The sequence below is a fragment of the Anopheles nili genome, chromosome 3, assembly GCF_943737925.1.
Source record: "Anopheles nili chromosome 3, idAnoNiliSN_F5_01, whole genome shotgun sequence".
NCBI classification, from domain to species: domain Eukaryota; kingdom Metazoa; phylum Arthropoda; class Insecta; order Diptera; family Culicidae; genus Anopheles; species Anopheles nili.
The window spans coordinates 7,674,229-7,690,147 of record NC_071292.1 but is presented as its reverse complement, the minus strand read 5'-3'; the positions used below and the strand labels follow the sequence as shown (position 1 = coordinate 7,690,147).

The following is a 15,919-nucleotide window of genomic DNA, read 5'->3' as shown; positions in this document are numbered from 1 at the left end:
TGGGGGTAAATTTCTCAAAACTAGCCTATATTAGCGTCTGGAGGATACAAGATTAGGGCCTTCTTTCTCCTAGTACTAGTGCGCCTGCCATGGGGGCTAACCAATGCTACTAATAGTGCATACAAGAATGACACCGAGTACGATAAACTGTTACGGGTAGGTTTTGTTTGCTTGAAATTCGATAATGATACCAGTTAGAGAGATTTCGCGTTGGAGACACATCACCGGCGTGTCAATTGAACGATTTTTTTTTCTAATGATCGCGCTCAAATGTATACAAAGAAGGGGCTGACTATGCGGGATGATTGCGTTAAATAATCGGAGTAACACTAAGGTATGTATGAGTACGAGTATGCGCAAGGACCTGCTGCCATGCCTAGTGCTGAGCTTCTTAGGTGAATGAATAAATAATTGCGCTCTACAGTGCAAGCGGAACTACTATTTACAGTAATATCGATCCTCGTACTTCTCGCAATAGTCACACACCACTTGGCAGCATCGTCCATTCGTGAAGCGACAGTGGCACTTCTCGAGGGTCTTGATAACTTTTGTAGTGTAGCCTCGACCACAGCAGAGTGTCGCACAGTTGTCGGGATGAAGACAACGCCGGCCACGTGTCACTGAGCAGAACGTCGGTGAGGTTTCGAAGTAGTACAGCTGATCGTAGATCGATTCCTAGAAAGCAAGACGAGAAAGTGTCAGCGGTTCAGTTGATCTTGAGGTTACAATGACGACTTCTTCTTACCCTCGGGCGGAAGCTTATCGGTGCCGATCGGCGCGATGTCTTGTTATTGACTGGAAACTTCCGTATGGCAAGGTGGTACTTTGTCCGCAGCAGCGCCGCAGTAGTGTTGAAGTCCCCTAGTCGTCTCCAGCAGGTCTTCATCGAGCAGGATCCTGACACACCGTGGCATTTGCAGCGATCCGTCATGGCGCTAGAGATGGCGCTTATGCCGACCTGAAAACGAGCTCAAAACGAACCGTTATCCTTCTTCTCCCTCAGCAGTTGAATCTTGCTCACTTACCTCACTATCATGTCGCAGCATTTCAGTTACTGGATCGCCATTTCGTGGCTGTAGCTCGAGAAAGTTCCGTGCCACTCGTTTACCGTGCTTTAGGTTGTCACTGCATCCGCCCCAGCGCCACGCTAACCTCGTCGCTTCCGGTTTCCTTTCGGAGGCGCACTGGCATTTGGTCATTTTTCCTTCGGCACAGGCACGTGCGACGGCGTGTGTGATCGCGGCTGCTGTGAGGGCATGAACGAATGCCGTTTCGCGATAAACCTGTGAGGCACATATAAGGGGAATGAAGGCAAGTGAAGGAGCAGTGCATTTCAATGGGATCTTACAGACGTACCTTTTTGAATATGTTTCGCTTGCCTCTGGTCTCTATCGAGCAGTTCCATCGATCGTAGCGAAACTGTTCCTCGCAGTGCGTCACCGCTAATCGGCGCGCCTCTTTGATTGCTTCCGGCAGCCCGATATCCCGTCGGCACTGATGGTTCTGCTTGCGTGTTCCAGTTAGAAACTTGCACGGACCAGGTGACTTAACCATGGGACTGAAAACTGCCATCACCGTGTTCTTCGCCGATATTGAAGGCGTTTCCCTGCAAGGTGAGAAGTCGAGGATTGTAGAATAGCTACATATATGTGATATTCGAAGGACAAGCAAGGACGCTTGGTAATCCATCTGCTTTGGATAAGAATGTTTGATAAGTAGGATACATTGTCCTTACAAAGGATTCCTGGCCCAAATGGAACTCGAATACTTTCATTTTCTGCGGCTAGCGGCGCTGCTGCACATCGGAGTGTAACAGCGCCATCTGTTGGAGACTAGCGACGACCAGTACTGCACCGAAGGGGTGACGTAGCTCAAACCATTTGATTATCCTTGCTTATACCATTTCACAGGGTTGTAGCTTAGTTTCGGTCAAAAAAGGACCTTTCTCTTCATCTTGATCATTAGTCTCATCAATTATTAAGAGTAGTGACCACAGTATAATTTTATGGCGTGCAAATAAAATAATTTTTGAAGGTAAAGGTCCTTATTGGATATCAAGAAACGTTTAGTAGAGAAGTTATTTGCAGAATGATACTCATTGTAATTATCCTCTTGACTGACTGCATGTGAAATTAGATATCTTCCAATTCTCAAGACGCATGGTTTTGTGACGAATTAATTAACAGAGTAAGCCGCCATCTAAGCACCATAGAAAGCACCCATTTCCGAGCTCATCATCCACGAGAATGGCAATACTTCTTCTAGTATTGTTCTTCCTCTACGGAGGCAGAAAAAACTGCATGTATTTATTTGTCTTGTTTGCCTCCATGCCACCAAGCCCCGAGTCGGTTACGGTGCATTTGAAACACCGATGGTAGTAGCTATTCAGCGCACATTACCGTCCATTCACCAGCACCGGCTTCGGAGGCCACGTGGCGCCAACACAAACCAAAAAACCCTACTTAAGAACGTGGAGCAGTGCGAGCTCGCGAACGCAACCTTCGCGAACACCGGTGCACTCGAGCGCTCGGTCGCCGGTGTTTACCCAGTGTCATTTTCCGCTAAAAACCCTCTCATTGATGGCATTTGACATCGAAGATGCGATGGAGTGGCATAAAATTAATGAAAAAACACACACATGTCCGCTGTGTGGAGATGCTCTCGCGCGCTGAGCACGCCTAAGCGGTGGCTAAATTTCTGCAGACGGTATAATAGATATTTTCATAAGGAAATTGACTCCAACCGCCGTAGGCAGCGACGGTGGCGCGGCAAGCGCGCATTGCAAAAGCACCCATTCATTCGCGGCCCGAGTGCTCGGGAAAATGCGCCCTCGTTTTCGCGGGGTCGCGGAAAAAGATCGCACCGCGTGCACCGGAGTCAGAGCGCGCAACAAAGAACCGTTAACGAAGCCGGATCCTTTCGAGGCGCAGGACCGTAGGATGTGCAAGCCCACCGCTAAACGGAGCGATTTGTATTTTTAACCATTTTTGCTGGGCCGTATGTTGGGTGATGCTTAAGGGGCACGATGCAGTAGACCGGATGGTAATGGAGAGTTTCTCGTTTCCCGTCCACGGAAGACGACAAAAAAAAATGACATCGAGATCCTCAATCTCGCCGCTGGCGTTGCGGTCTACACGAGAAAAGACCGGTGCTCGGGGGAAAAAGGGAGCCACTTGTTGAGTATTTTCCGCCCTTATTCAACCATTATTTTTGGGGCACAATCACCGGAATGTTTGCCCTGCACGGGTAGCCCTCGGGTAGCGTCGCAGACAAAAGCCGTAAAGCGATTCGATGCAACGGGCGCTTCGCGATGGGAGTCCTTTTGGGCCATCGTTCGAGACGGGACCGTGGGTTCGTTTAAGTGAGCAAACTAGACGCAATTAGAAGGGATAAGTACGATGACGAGCGCCATATGGTTCCGAGTGGCTGAAGCATCCAATTCGAGGGGCCATTTTGAAAGGCTGATGGGTAGAACAACTCCCCCAGGAAGGGGAGAACAACCCACGTTTACTTTCGAGTAACCGGTTCATGTCGCAACTCGGTGTGATGCAAAATGCAAAACGTTGGGCAAATAAATTTAAATTGCAGTTTACCTAGCCTCCCCGGGTGATTTCAATTACATTCAATCGAGCGATTTTTTGTGATAGTCCTGGCAATTGAAATGTATCCTAATTGCACAGGCCGTAAAGCACCCTAAACAGTGCGTAGATCGCGAGCCATGATACCAGCATGGGCCAATAAATTAATCCCGACGCATGACGGCGGTTAATCGGGCGTCCGGGACGAAAAACGGCCCGAGCGAATGTTCCAGGCGCATTCCAGCGGACGAATGCACGCATGGAAAATATGCACCGATTTTCCGAACTCCAACTCCGGCTCGACTGAATCGTTGACATTACTGTATCAAATATTCATAAATTAATTAAAATATTTGGCGATGGGCGATTGGCGTGGAGTAGCGCTTCGGTTCGCAAATAGTTTGCGCTTCGGTCCGGTTTGATTGAGTAAAGCAGAAAGACAAAGAAAGAAAGTGAGAGAGAGAGAGACAGTGGGCTTGTGTGCATTGTGTGCACTCTGGGACAGTGGAATTCGCGCGTTTCAAAGTTATGTTTATCCGGTTTGTCTGTTTGTTTGTTTGGCTTTTACTCTTTTTTTCTGCCTTCTGCTCATTTGATAATTTTTAATTTCAACCACATTGCGATTGTATCGACCCGGGGACGCTTCTCGTCATCACGCATGCAAATCGCCACCGTCAGGATGCGATCATGGGCAACACTTTTGTTTTCTCCCTGTCCGGTTCGATTCGGGAGGTTTTTCTTTCCATCGAACGGGAGCGAATGTTTCATGATCGGGTAGTGTGTGCGCACATTCCAGCCGAGTTTTATTGAGCTCGCAGCCGGAACAGATGAAAAGCCATGGTCCTCCTCTATCCTCGCTAATCCTCCCCACGCGAGGAAAGTCACCCTTCCCGCGTGTGTGAGTGTGTGTGTGTTAGTGGAACGCCTACCGGGAGCCTGAGCGCGGGATGAAAACGTCCTATAAATTTTAATTCGATTCCACGTTATCGCTCATTTCGAGATTTAAGCATCTCCGGAATGCTGCCGCTGGCGAATGTAAATGGAGCGAAGTTTTGAAAGGCTCCCCCAGCTCGCACCCTCCTCAACTGGTCGCTGGACACACACGCCCCCCCCCTCCCCGATCCCTCCGCCCATCTTACCAATCCACCCTCCACCCATGATCGTCAGCAAAGCAAATCATCGTTTGCTGTTGGTCAATTATAATAATTGATGTGGGGAAAATTTGCAAACCGATATCGATGTAAATTAATTCACCCGGCACTCGAATATCCCTTTCGCCTCGTTCTCCTCCCCGCCTACCACCCCCCCCCCCCCCCCCCCCCCCCCGAGGGTGTGTTTGTGGACCGGGCGTGGACCGGATTGCGGATGTCCGGACGCGAGCCGTGGGAGAAACGCCGTAAGTAGTAAATATTTGACAAGCCTGTTGAGATAGGCTGAAGCGGCCGCTCGCGACCCTGCCGGACTCGCTTCGGTCGTTTTTCGGGTGCGTAAGCCCGTAAATACAGTTGTTAAGATAATTGACTGGCCGATTGAGATGAGTCGGGCGAGCGAGGGGTTGATTCAGTGAGGGTGGATGTAAATGAGAAGCCTCAGTTTGGGACCACACGGAACGACGTTTTTTTTTCTAACGGGTAGGTGCACCTTTTGAGGCTTTGAATGCAAAGTTTGAGGTTATAATGTTTTCTACATAATTTTTTTCTGTGGTTTAATATAATTTAAGAAATCAAATTGCGTAAAATTTGAGGAATATGATTTTGGATACTGAGCTGATTTAAAATTTATACAAAAGAATTTATAGAAAAGTAATGTACCTTTAGAAGTAGAATGAAAGTAAATTGTAAACTTGCAAACCCAAGACAATGGTATTTTGTTGGCCTGTAAAAAGCGCTACTTCCTCTGTGAGTTCTACACCGATGTATCTTATCTTCAAAACCCCCCAATCTATGGTACTCCACAAAACAAAATGGCACCCCACAAAACACTCACCCTTTGGATGTGATGACATCGTTGCACTCGATGAAGCAGCAAACGGCGCTCAACACCAGTAGACCGGCGAATATGTGCCTCTGCTGGAAGAAGCCACAATCGAGTCCGGCCAGATTTCGGCCCCCACCGGTTGCTTGCGTCCCCGGTACCCCCGTGTCCACCTTATCGCCCCTGGCCATCGGGCTGGAGCCCTTTCGAGTGTTCGGCACTTGGCGTAATAGATCGCAAATCGCCACTTACTCACCACGGGCGGCCGCGTGAGCTCGCCAGCACCATCACCTTTCACCAACACGCCACAATGGGGCACGATTGTGTTGCCTTCCTGGGTTGTGCTGCCCCGGGGCGTCCAATCCGTGTCCTGCACGATCACCTTCCGGGGGCACTGCGGACCGCACACCAAGCACCGACTAACGAGCGACTGTCAACGTGGGCTTCAACGCGGCCTTCCTGCGGCCTGCCATTGTTTGCTGCGGTTCTGCGTGAGCGATAGTCAAACTGCCTGCAAAACTTGGCCTGTTCCTGCTGCTGCTGTCACTTCGCGTGCTGTCACTTTGAATCCGTGGCAAACTGTCAGACCTGGCCAACGAGGCCTACTAAGATCACTTTCCAGCGGCACACCAGAAGCCTTCACCGGGGCTTTCGATGCTGCGAATCCCGCGACCGACCACGTTCACCGCTGGCGTGGTTTTAGCGCCGTTTCCGTCGACCGATGGCCACCCGTTCGGTGTTCGCCAATTGCCGAGGCCACCCGAGCGCCAAACAGCTCCACGCCACGAGTCCGATTCCGCCAAATCACGCACGCTGCAAGCTGCCGCCGAAAAGCCGCCGTTGCGAACGGAATCCTTCGGTTCGGCCGGTTCGCTCGGGTCGCGCTCTCGTTTCACCAGCCAAATCTCCGTCCTTTTCTGGCGCTTCCACACTCCAGATCCTGCTGGCGGATGCTGGCCGCGTGCAGGTGCAGCATCAACTTGGCTCCGTGATCGTGCCGTTGAATGAGCACTCGTGCGGAAAACTCGAGGATCACGCAACAGGACACTGCACAATTGGGTCTGCTGAACCACACTGTCACACGTGGCACGCGCGATTTTACTCCAAGAAGCGTCACACGCGAGCCGTTCAGCGTCGGTCCGTTGTCGAGCGTCGTCTGAGCGCGACTCGAGACGCGCCATTCGCGCCAACCCGACACGCGTGTCCGCCGTTGCGTGACCGCGCATGGTGAAGAGTGCCCGGTTTGATGCGCACACTGGCGAGTCCCCCATCGAACGGATGCACTTTTTACGCTGGTCAGCAAACAACCGGAAGGATCGGTGGTTTGGGGCTGAAGATTTTTGGGGACAAGAAACAAAACAACCAAATTACCTGCGCACCTTATCGCTAAGGAATGCCGCGAGCAGGTGAAGAAAAAAAAATAGAAAAAAGCGTGCACACACACGCTCGGCTAAGGCACGTTAACTTTGATGGCTAAATAAAGGCTTTGTTTGTTCCTCGGCCGTTGGTTAACCTTTTCCCTCCACGATGGCCTCACCGTACTGATTTGACACTTCATCCCAGATCTCCTAAAGCCGCACAAGAGCTGCCCAAAACCACCGGCCGTACCGTATTGATGGTTTGATCTTCGTTCGGTGGCGTGGGATGCGTTGATGAAGTGCTTTTAACACATTCGGGTGCTGCACATTGTGGTGGTTGTGGGCAAGAAGACGCGTTTCATCACACCACCCAGCCCGGGGTCCTTTGCGATCCGTGAGAAAATTCATTAACCTTTCCTCGACCCATCGGAGGGGCGTCAAAATTTGGCCCTCGGGATGGAATGATTGCTCATTTTCGGTCGTGTTTGTGGGTGCGTGTTTTGCATGGTGCTCCACATCACGTGCAAAAGGTGGGAGCATATAAATCGACCCTTCAGGAATACGAGAGCTCGCGAGCGCGTGTACCGGGAACGGCAATAAAGCGCCAGGAAAATCGCTGACGTCGAAGACGCAAACGAGGCCGCCGAAACGGCGTGAAGCCGTTAAGCGTTGGCGTCCTCTTGAAGAAATCGATGCAACGTTGGGCTGTGAGCCGAGGGACGGCCGGAAAGCCGTCGTAAAAATGTGGCTCGTTGCGCCAGACCGACCACCGGCCACCGAGACCGGGGCCGGATCGTTTCTATCAAAATCGTATTAACTTTAATTGAAAACGGGGCGACAGGGGCGACCAATGCGAAGGGGTGCCAACAGCAGGATCCACCCCACTCCGACCCACGGGAGGACGAGAGCTCCTATTCGTCCCAGGGACGTAAGGACATCGCCAGCGCCCAGCCCATGGCATCGGATTACCCTTCGGCGAGCGGATCGGTTTTTACGTTTTACGATTTCGCAGCGATTCCGAATCATGTGGGACATTAAATTTTAATTGCGCCAACTCCCGGGTTTTGCGCTCGCCGAGATAAACGTTTATGGGTCTTTGTTTTTCCGGAACACTAGCGTGCGCCGGATTAGATACCGTTCGGTCCGAACCGGTGCACGGTTGGAAAACCGGGCGGAAAAATAAAAACACCGAAGCAAAAAATAAAAACACACACGCAACAAACGAAAATTGCTTTATTCCGCAAGCTCGCCTGGACGAATAAGGGTGGGCTTTTTCAAGGGAAAACGGCCGAGTTTTCGACTGCACGAGACGCGTGGCGTTGAGTTATCTGCTTTCAATTAGGATGCAAACAAGCAAACGTGATAAGTTAGCGCCGAAAGGATGCAATCCGCACGTTCGGACGGTGAAACCGTTTTATTGCCTCCTCGACCACAGCAATGTAGTATTTCAATTTTCCGCACATAAACCATAACGGCACTGGCATGAGGCATGCGGCATGCCAGCCTCAAAAGCTGCGATGCACGCCACTGAAGAGCTCTGCCCATCGAAATGGGCATTTTAATTGATCAGTGCCGTTATGCAAATAGTCACCACGGTTGTGCCGAACGTCTCCACGGCACGGGTGTGGCATGATGTGTTTGCGAACGTGGAAAGGACTCCATGCAAGGGAGAAGAGACCTACGACGACGACGCCAGACGCCAAAGACCAGCTTCATCATCATCGTCATCTGCATCATCAGCGCCGTCGAATGGTGCCATCGGTGTCTTTTCCTTTTCACTCAACGTGACGCGAGATGGAACATTACGCGGACATGATGCCCTTTTGTCCAGCCCCGAGGGAAGGTTGCGATCAGTTGCGTCCCGCGAATCATCCACACGTAGGTGGCGTGTGAAAGTTTTTCCCGCTATCAAATTGACACACACACACATGAGACCTTAGCCCTACCGCGAGGCTCAATTTTCATGAAGAAATAAAACTCACTAAATAATTGCATCCGGGCGGGCGGGCTTTGCCACCCTTTACTAGCACTAATCCCACCCCGGAGGGTTTACTTTCCCAAACGGTCAGATTCAAGCCCCTCCCCCAGCTTCTTGAGGTTGAGTCATTAAATAATTGCCCGAAGATAAACACAAACATTCCCCGACGGCCGAGCAAAAAGGGACGCCCGTGTCCGATCGCCGACCGATCGCGCCGACCGATCGGTGCATCCGCGAGGAGTGCGCTAATGTGTTATGACTCAATTTACTGTGAAAATTTAAATATTGATTCGAGCAGCGAGAGAAAGAAAGAGAGAAGGTGGGCCGGTGCGGATGGAGGAAAATAAAATAATAAAAATACCACACTCTCGAGCGCCGCGGTGGCCGACGACGCTGGTGTTTAGGAAAGTGCATCCCTAAATATGCACCGCCCAGAGGAGGAGACAGCCGGCCGGCGGAGGAGGTTGTTTGAAGGGAAAACACTTTGGAAATTAAATATGAAGATTCTATCGGGCTTGACTTTTATCTTCATAAATAACGATTTTATGAACTGACGCGCCTGCCGCGACCGCGCCCATCGAAAGGGCGATCGAAAGCGGAGGTTGCCGAGCGCCGAGGGGTGAAAGATAAACATATCGGGCCCTCTTTTGTTTTCCTTCGAATCGGGCCGGGTCGGTTGGGTGAGTGTTTAGAATACGAGTCCCTTTATTTTCAGGCGCGCGTAGGGACGTGCCGAGTGACATTCTCCGGCGTCCCGACGGGCGAAAAAAAGGGACCGAATTGCGTTCACCGACAGGTGCGCCGGTGGTCCACGGTTTGGATTCGATTCTCCGCACTTTCACGATCGCGGGATCACGTTGGATGCCGGATTTGAAGCTTCCTTTTTGTTGGCGGCACCGGAAGCATCGGGATGGTTGGGTTAGCGCCACTGGGCGCCATCTCGGGAGTGGGTTGGAATTCTTTTTTTGTCGGTCGGCTCATTTTTGTCTCCCTTCGAGGCGTGGATGCTGCGGGCCAGTAGCGCCCGGTGTCCCATAACTTAGCGAGTTTATGTGCGACCGATTAGATGCTTGGGTGGCGCAGAAGCCACGTGACGAGGCGAGATTTGGCTGGTTTAGGCGCTCCAGCGAAAGGGCATGGTTAGTGTTTCAACTCGCCGGTGTAAATGAGCACAAGCACGTGTGGAATGTAGAAGAAACGTTTTGTAAAAATTACAAAACAATTCCCAATTTACGATGGCCAAATTAAGATGGGGAAATTATTACACAAACAACCATGGCTTGGTGGGAGAATTTCGGTTGCGCGAGCTTACACGTAATAAAATCGGTAACATTATTATCACCAGCATGACGCCAGGCAATGATCATATCGCTATAATCGCCCTCCTTCGAACGATCAATTTATTAAGCTCGAATGGTACGGTTGGCTATAAAAATGAATATATTTGTCTGCGTCGCCGCGTGACCTCGTTCGCTCACTCCGGATTAGTAGCCCGACATCGAAACCAATCGCCCGGGAAGCAACCCTTTTCGAGTCCGGGATTTGATCCTGTGGCCCTTTGACGGTCTTCTGGTGCACCAACAGCGATCTTAGGAAAAATAGGTGAGTTCGGTGCGGAAAATAATGCACCTAAGGAATGCTGAAGGGCTTAAAACACCGAGGCTTGGAGGGCTGTAAATAAAAAGTGATTAAATAAAGCCGTCCTAGCGCTTGAGCATCGGGTTCAATACCTCTTTCCAACGCACCGAGAAGGTGTTTTTCGTCGAATGACAGGAACTTGCCGCCATTGATGCAATAGGCAAATGTCGTAAGACAAACAAGCCCTCGCGAGGCCCTAGTCGGAGGGCTCTCGCGCGGTGCATTTACGATCGGTAAACATTTGCGCGGCCCAGCGCGCGTGTGGGTAGGGCCGTTCTGGGTAGTTTCTGTCCTGAGAAAATTTCTCGTCAAACCTTGCCCGCACCGGTCGGTGAGCTTTCGTTGAACGTGGGCCCTGTTTCGGGAAGCTCTGTTATCGCCGGTTATCGTGGCAGGTGTCGTCGAAGCCAGCGTTGTGACATTGACAAGACGTTCCGGACAGGAAATGGTGACCACACCTAGCGCTGGATGACGAATTCCGACTGGCTCACTCAGATATTACTTCACTAGAAGCGCTACGGGTATTGTGCAACTGATTTCCGTCCTAACGTTCCGGTTTACCTCCATTTGGGACGTGCTTTCTTCCAGCTCGTTTAACCCTAACAACAAAACCGCAGATTTCGCAGCCTCAATGTCACCAAAGGAGCCCAGCGAAACAGTTGAAAATAATACCGTCTGCCATTGTAATCAAGCGCAATTGAGCTTGTAGCAAATGACGGGCCGGTCAACCATTAGACGGTCTGGGGAATCAAGGACGAAAGCCGGTGGTTGGTTTCCTTAACGGTTCCAGTTCAGACAGACCTTCATTTTGCTCGCTCGTAACGACGGCGAGGTTTGCTTGGGTTGGGCTCGTAAATCATCAAAGTAGCCACTGGCCGACCATCGCAAACTGGAGCAAGCAATGAAAATGGCCCGAAGCGGGAAGCTTTTGCGATTGCTTTGAAAGCTCACCTCCAGATGGCGGCGGTGGCGAACAGGATGCCTTTGTTCTGCTATGGGGTGGTATTACCCGGAAAGGGTTGTAGCGTTGATGGATTCAAAAACAAAAAATAAGAATAGTACAGCTCTCTTCGAGCGTGATTAAATTTAGTATAATGAAAATTGGCCTTTTGATGGTTTTTTCGGAGTAAAATGATTACAACTGTGATAAGCATATTTAAATATGCAGCGCTGGCAAAGCTACATTGTAGCAAAAAGAAAACCAACATTTCTTTCAACCTATTCCAACAGCCCGGCTGACAGATGAAACCTACCCTTCCAAGCCCATTGAGGTGATTACACGTGTGTTCTTGTGCCCACCTATGTGCTCGTGTCGGTCCTAATCCCACTGCATGCGTTTGCATTCACAGGCACAATGGATGCTGCCTGGCCGGGCAGAGAAGAGCAATCTTGCTTGCGGGAGGATTAGCAGCATTAGCCGGTTTTTTTTCCATCCACTTCCATGTTACCAGGCCAGCACTTGAAGGGCTCGCGTTTCCAGTACGAAAGGGCGAACGTGTTGATGTGCACTGCATGATATGATGATGCTCATTACACTCATTATTCGTTAAAATATTTGCGCTCCCGACCGGCGAAAGCATAATTACAAAAGTAAACAATCCTCTTAGGTGCATCGGGTGGATTTTGGACCACGGGCCACACCCAAACCGGGTCGATAAGCACACGAGGGTCCCGGTTTGGAACAATGGCATCGAGCAGCAGAAGAACAATGGGGCAAACGCACCCTTCCTAAAGACGGATGCGCTGAGATGGAAACGGATCCCTGACGAACTGTCGAGATACGTCCACTTTGGTCCAGCTCGGTGCAGCTCAGGCTCGGGATAAGGCAACCTGAGAAAGGGGCAACCGAAATTAACTTAAATTCTTCCGCTAATCAGTCCAGCCCCCAGCCCAACCAGGTACGAAGAGGCCGTGCTCACTTCACGGCCCCGGATTATACCCTGTAACCGTAGTAGTCCTTCGTACCTGTGCGCAGAGAACATAACGTCCTTCGCTCATTCAGTCAGTCTTCATTGAACGGGCCCGCTAATGCACCCCTTTTCGAGACAATACTCTCGATCCTTTCGCAAACCGAGCTCAAGCGCGCGCGCGCGCGAGCTCCCGCAAGTCAACAAATAATTTAATTTACCATTGCACACCGCACGTTTGGCCTCGAAATTGATCACGTTAGCGAGCCTGTTGCTCGGAACGGGAGTAACACACCTGACCCACTGGCGGCGGTTGCGCATTGGACCGCATTAATCATGCATAATTGCTGCATTAGTAACGTTTTTTTTTTACTGTGTGCTAATTGTATGCCAATTTGTCTTTAATTAATGCTCGCCCCGACCGATCGGTGATCGAACGCGCTGCCAATCGAACGGCACAGCTGCCGGTTTCTGGAGCTTTCCGACGTGCGCGCACGGATTCCATAATCGCATTTAATGATCATGTTTTTTTTTGCTGTCCTGCTGTCGTTTCGATCAAAAAGGGGGGGTAAGCTGCGAGAGCCTTCCTTCCCTCACCCCCTTGGGAGGTTGATCGCCATTTTGAATTCCAACAAACTGGTTGCCAGCCCGGCATTCGAGTGCATATCATTTTTGGATGGATGAACATACACAGAGGAGAAGATAACGCGATCGGATCGTGACGGGATGGCATCGGTTTTAATCCTTCTCAATGGTACAGGTTCTCCCCGCTCCATCCCACCCGCGGAGAGTAGGGGGGTGGGTAGGATCAAGTTTCACACCATCGCTATCATCGCTCATAAGCCACCCCAAAATGGGCCGCTGTTTCGTGGCGACCCACACCGTCCGGGTAATTGATTTCTTTCCATGTTTCGCCAACACTTCACCAACCGAACCGGTACGGAATGGCACGGACACCAATGGCGGACGTCATCGAACGGCCATCGTGGACCTGTTTGGCAAGACCTCCTCCCCGAGACCACACAGAGACCACCGAAAAACGGAACGTCGTCTGCAATCGGTAACATCGGCCGTTCGGCGCCTCCTACCAGAGTTGCCTCACGTCAATGCTGCCGCGGGACATTCCATCGGGCCATAGGAGAAAGGGCCCATCGATCGTGGGGATTGAATCATTTCCCACCCGTTACTCCCCCCCCCCCCCCCGGGCGAGCCACCCCGTGCCCGGTAAACCCGGTTTTTGCGACGTTCGCCCTGCGGCTCTTATCACTTAATTCCACCGTCGGCCCATATATTATCATTAATTTGTAATTTTTTAATAAATCCACAAGTTACGGCGGTCGCTTCGTCGTGACCGCTGTGTGTGTATGTATGAGAGAGTGAGTGTGTTGTGGTCATTAGCCGACTGATTGAACATGCGTGCGAACATCGTCGAAGCCGTCGATCGATCGACCGAGCTCGATCGGGTTCGTCGCTTGCCGCGCGTCCGGTCTATCCGCCTATAATGTCTCATTAAGGATGACGTCCCGGCAAAAGCGTCGTAACGGTTCGGAGCTCCCAAGCTTTTCACAGACCTAACGCGAACGCGGCAGAAACATTAACCGAGAACCACCCGGTCGGCTGCAACTCCCGGAGGGCGAAGGAACCACGCTCGAGTGAAGCCCCTCGAGGAACGCGAGGCTGAGAGAACGAACAAAAAAAAAAAAAAGAAAACGTACGACAGCAACAACCGATCGTTACTTTTAATCCACGTTGAAATATCGTATAAAACTGTCATCCAGTGGTCAAACCTAATGGACTTCCAGTGATAAGCGGGAATGTTACTGCCCGGTCTTTATTATTGCCATTGCTTCTGCAGCTTATCGCGTTTGCCGCGCAGTTGAAGCGAGAAGGCTCGAACGGAAGGCCGGATAGCTCGCGGACGGACTCGAGGACTCGATATTCAGCACACGCCCCGTGGTCGGTAGCGTGGACCTCCCTGGGGTTCGGTTCGGGCTCACCTGTTACTTCGAAAATCACTTATCTGGCATATTCTAGATAGTCACGCGTGACAGGCGCAACTGCCACTTGTGGGAAGAGCCAGTTGGATCTCGCTGGTGACTCGACCCCACATGCGAGTCGTTGGGTAGAGTTTCCACCGCGTGGAGGATGCGACAGTCAAGTTGCCAACCCAAAAGGGAGACATTCCTGCGCGCTCTGGCGAACAAATAGAGTGCGTGTCTTTTTTCCCATCCTGATCGTGGAAACCGCGGGCCCTCTTTTCCGAGGCGGCAGTAAACGCGACGCAGGCTTTATGGGCCACCGATTAGATGCGCCCACCGATGCGGGATCCTCAAGGTGCACCGATAGTGCTCCTGCAGGATGACAAAAAAAAAAGGGGGAAAAACGGGATCATGTCTAGCAATTCCAGATAGCGGGCCGCTGGAGGGAGAGAATTGTGAAAGCCGGCCGAGAACGGTTGACTAATAGTCGGGATGTTAAGTGATTTTCTATTTTTTTTTTTCTCTTGTCTGGGGGTTGAAATGAAAAAAAAACACACTGTGATTTAGCGCTGACATGTGCGGTTGGTTATCGAGGGAAGTGTACGTTCGGTTGTAAAAGTTCTGCTCCATCGGGCTAATGAGTTGAGCTTGTGGCTTGCTCGATGGGGATGCTTTCCTGGAGGGCCCTGCGAGCGAGATAAGTTTGTGAGATTTATGCTTCTTTCAGGACCATTTCTCTACACAAAGTAGAGCTTCGAGCACACGAGCCCAGAGTTGGATATGCTATCGATAAACGCAGACATTCAAGAATGCAGCCTTTAGCGTCATAAATGTGGTCTATTTATTTTTCCCGAGTCCCGTACCTGATGGTGGGTTTTTTTGTGTATCGTTTTTTTTATATTACCCTATTGCCTGCCGCTGCTGCTTCCGGTTGTTATTTTAGTGCAACGGTCGGCTACTTACCATCAACTAGAATTGATGCCTGATCAGGTCAACGGTACGTTTAAGCAGCGAGCAATAAAACGGATTTTTTGCTTTCATTAGCGAAACCCAACGACGGGTGATGGGTTGTGTTGTTTTACTCCGCAGGCTTTGTTTTGTTTGGTGAAAGAAAAATAATGTCGGGATTGGGTGCAATTGGGTGTTTCATTGAACAACGAAAAACCCTCATTCTCGGTGAAGATTGTCGGGATGACGATGTGGCGACGTCCGATCGGTCAAAGAACAACCAATTTCTCGCATGATAAACGTATTCCCCATGTTCCATCAGGCCCTCACAAGAGCTCTGTTCACACGTTCCTGGAGCGGCCATAAACTTGTGTACCTTTCGGGAGAACAATCCCTGGTAGCAGAAAGCTCCGGGATGTTTGTGTATGATGTCGTTGGTGCCACAATAAACCACGTTTTGAATGCTGATCTTGCGCGATCGTTCCCAGTAGGCAGTGCGCGTTTCCAGAATTCCATCACCCCGGGGACTACCAACTGACGAAGCAAATCCACCTGAGCG

At 50.8% G+C, this 15,919-nt stretch overlaps 1 protein-coding gene across 1 annotated transcript; it reads right to left on the bottom strand.

Annotated features, from left to right (window-relative positions):
* Positions 1-419: 419 nt before the first annotated feature.
* Positions 420-5,743, bottom strand: LOC128722510 (protein Wnt-4). Its single transcript, XM_053816178.1, has 5 exons — positions 5,565-5,743; positions 1,357-1,606; positions 1,026-1,283; positions 746-958; positions 420-675 (listed from the first exon to the last, which is right to left on the bottom strand). The coding sequence occupies exons 1-5, from the start codon at positions 5,741-5,743 to the stop codon at positions 439-441; spliced, it is 1,137 nt and encodes a 378-aa protein (XP_053672153.1). The 3' UTR covers positions 420-438.
* Positions 5,744-15,919: the final 10,176 nt, after the last annotated feature.

Excerpts from the sequence above, each read along its gene's own strand:
- LOC128722510 (XM_053816178.1), bottom strand. The coding sequence starts at position 5,743 with ATGGCCAGGGGCGATAAGGTGGACACGGGGGTACCGGGGACGCAAGCA. Across the intron at positions 1,607-5,564 it reads GATGTCATCACATCCAAAGG|GGAAACGCCTTCAATATCGG; the intron begins GTGAGTGTTTTG and ends CTCACCTTGCAG. Across the intron at positions 1,284-1,356 it reads AGCGAAACATATTCAAAAAG|GTTTATCGCGAAACGGCATT; the intron begins GTACGTCTGTAA and ends TGTGCCTCACAG.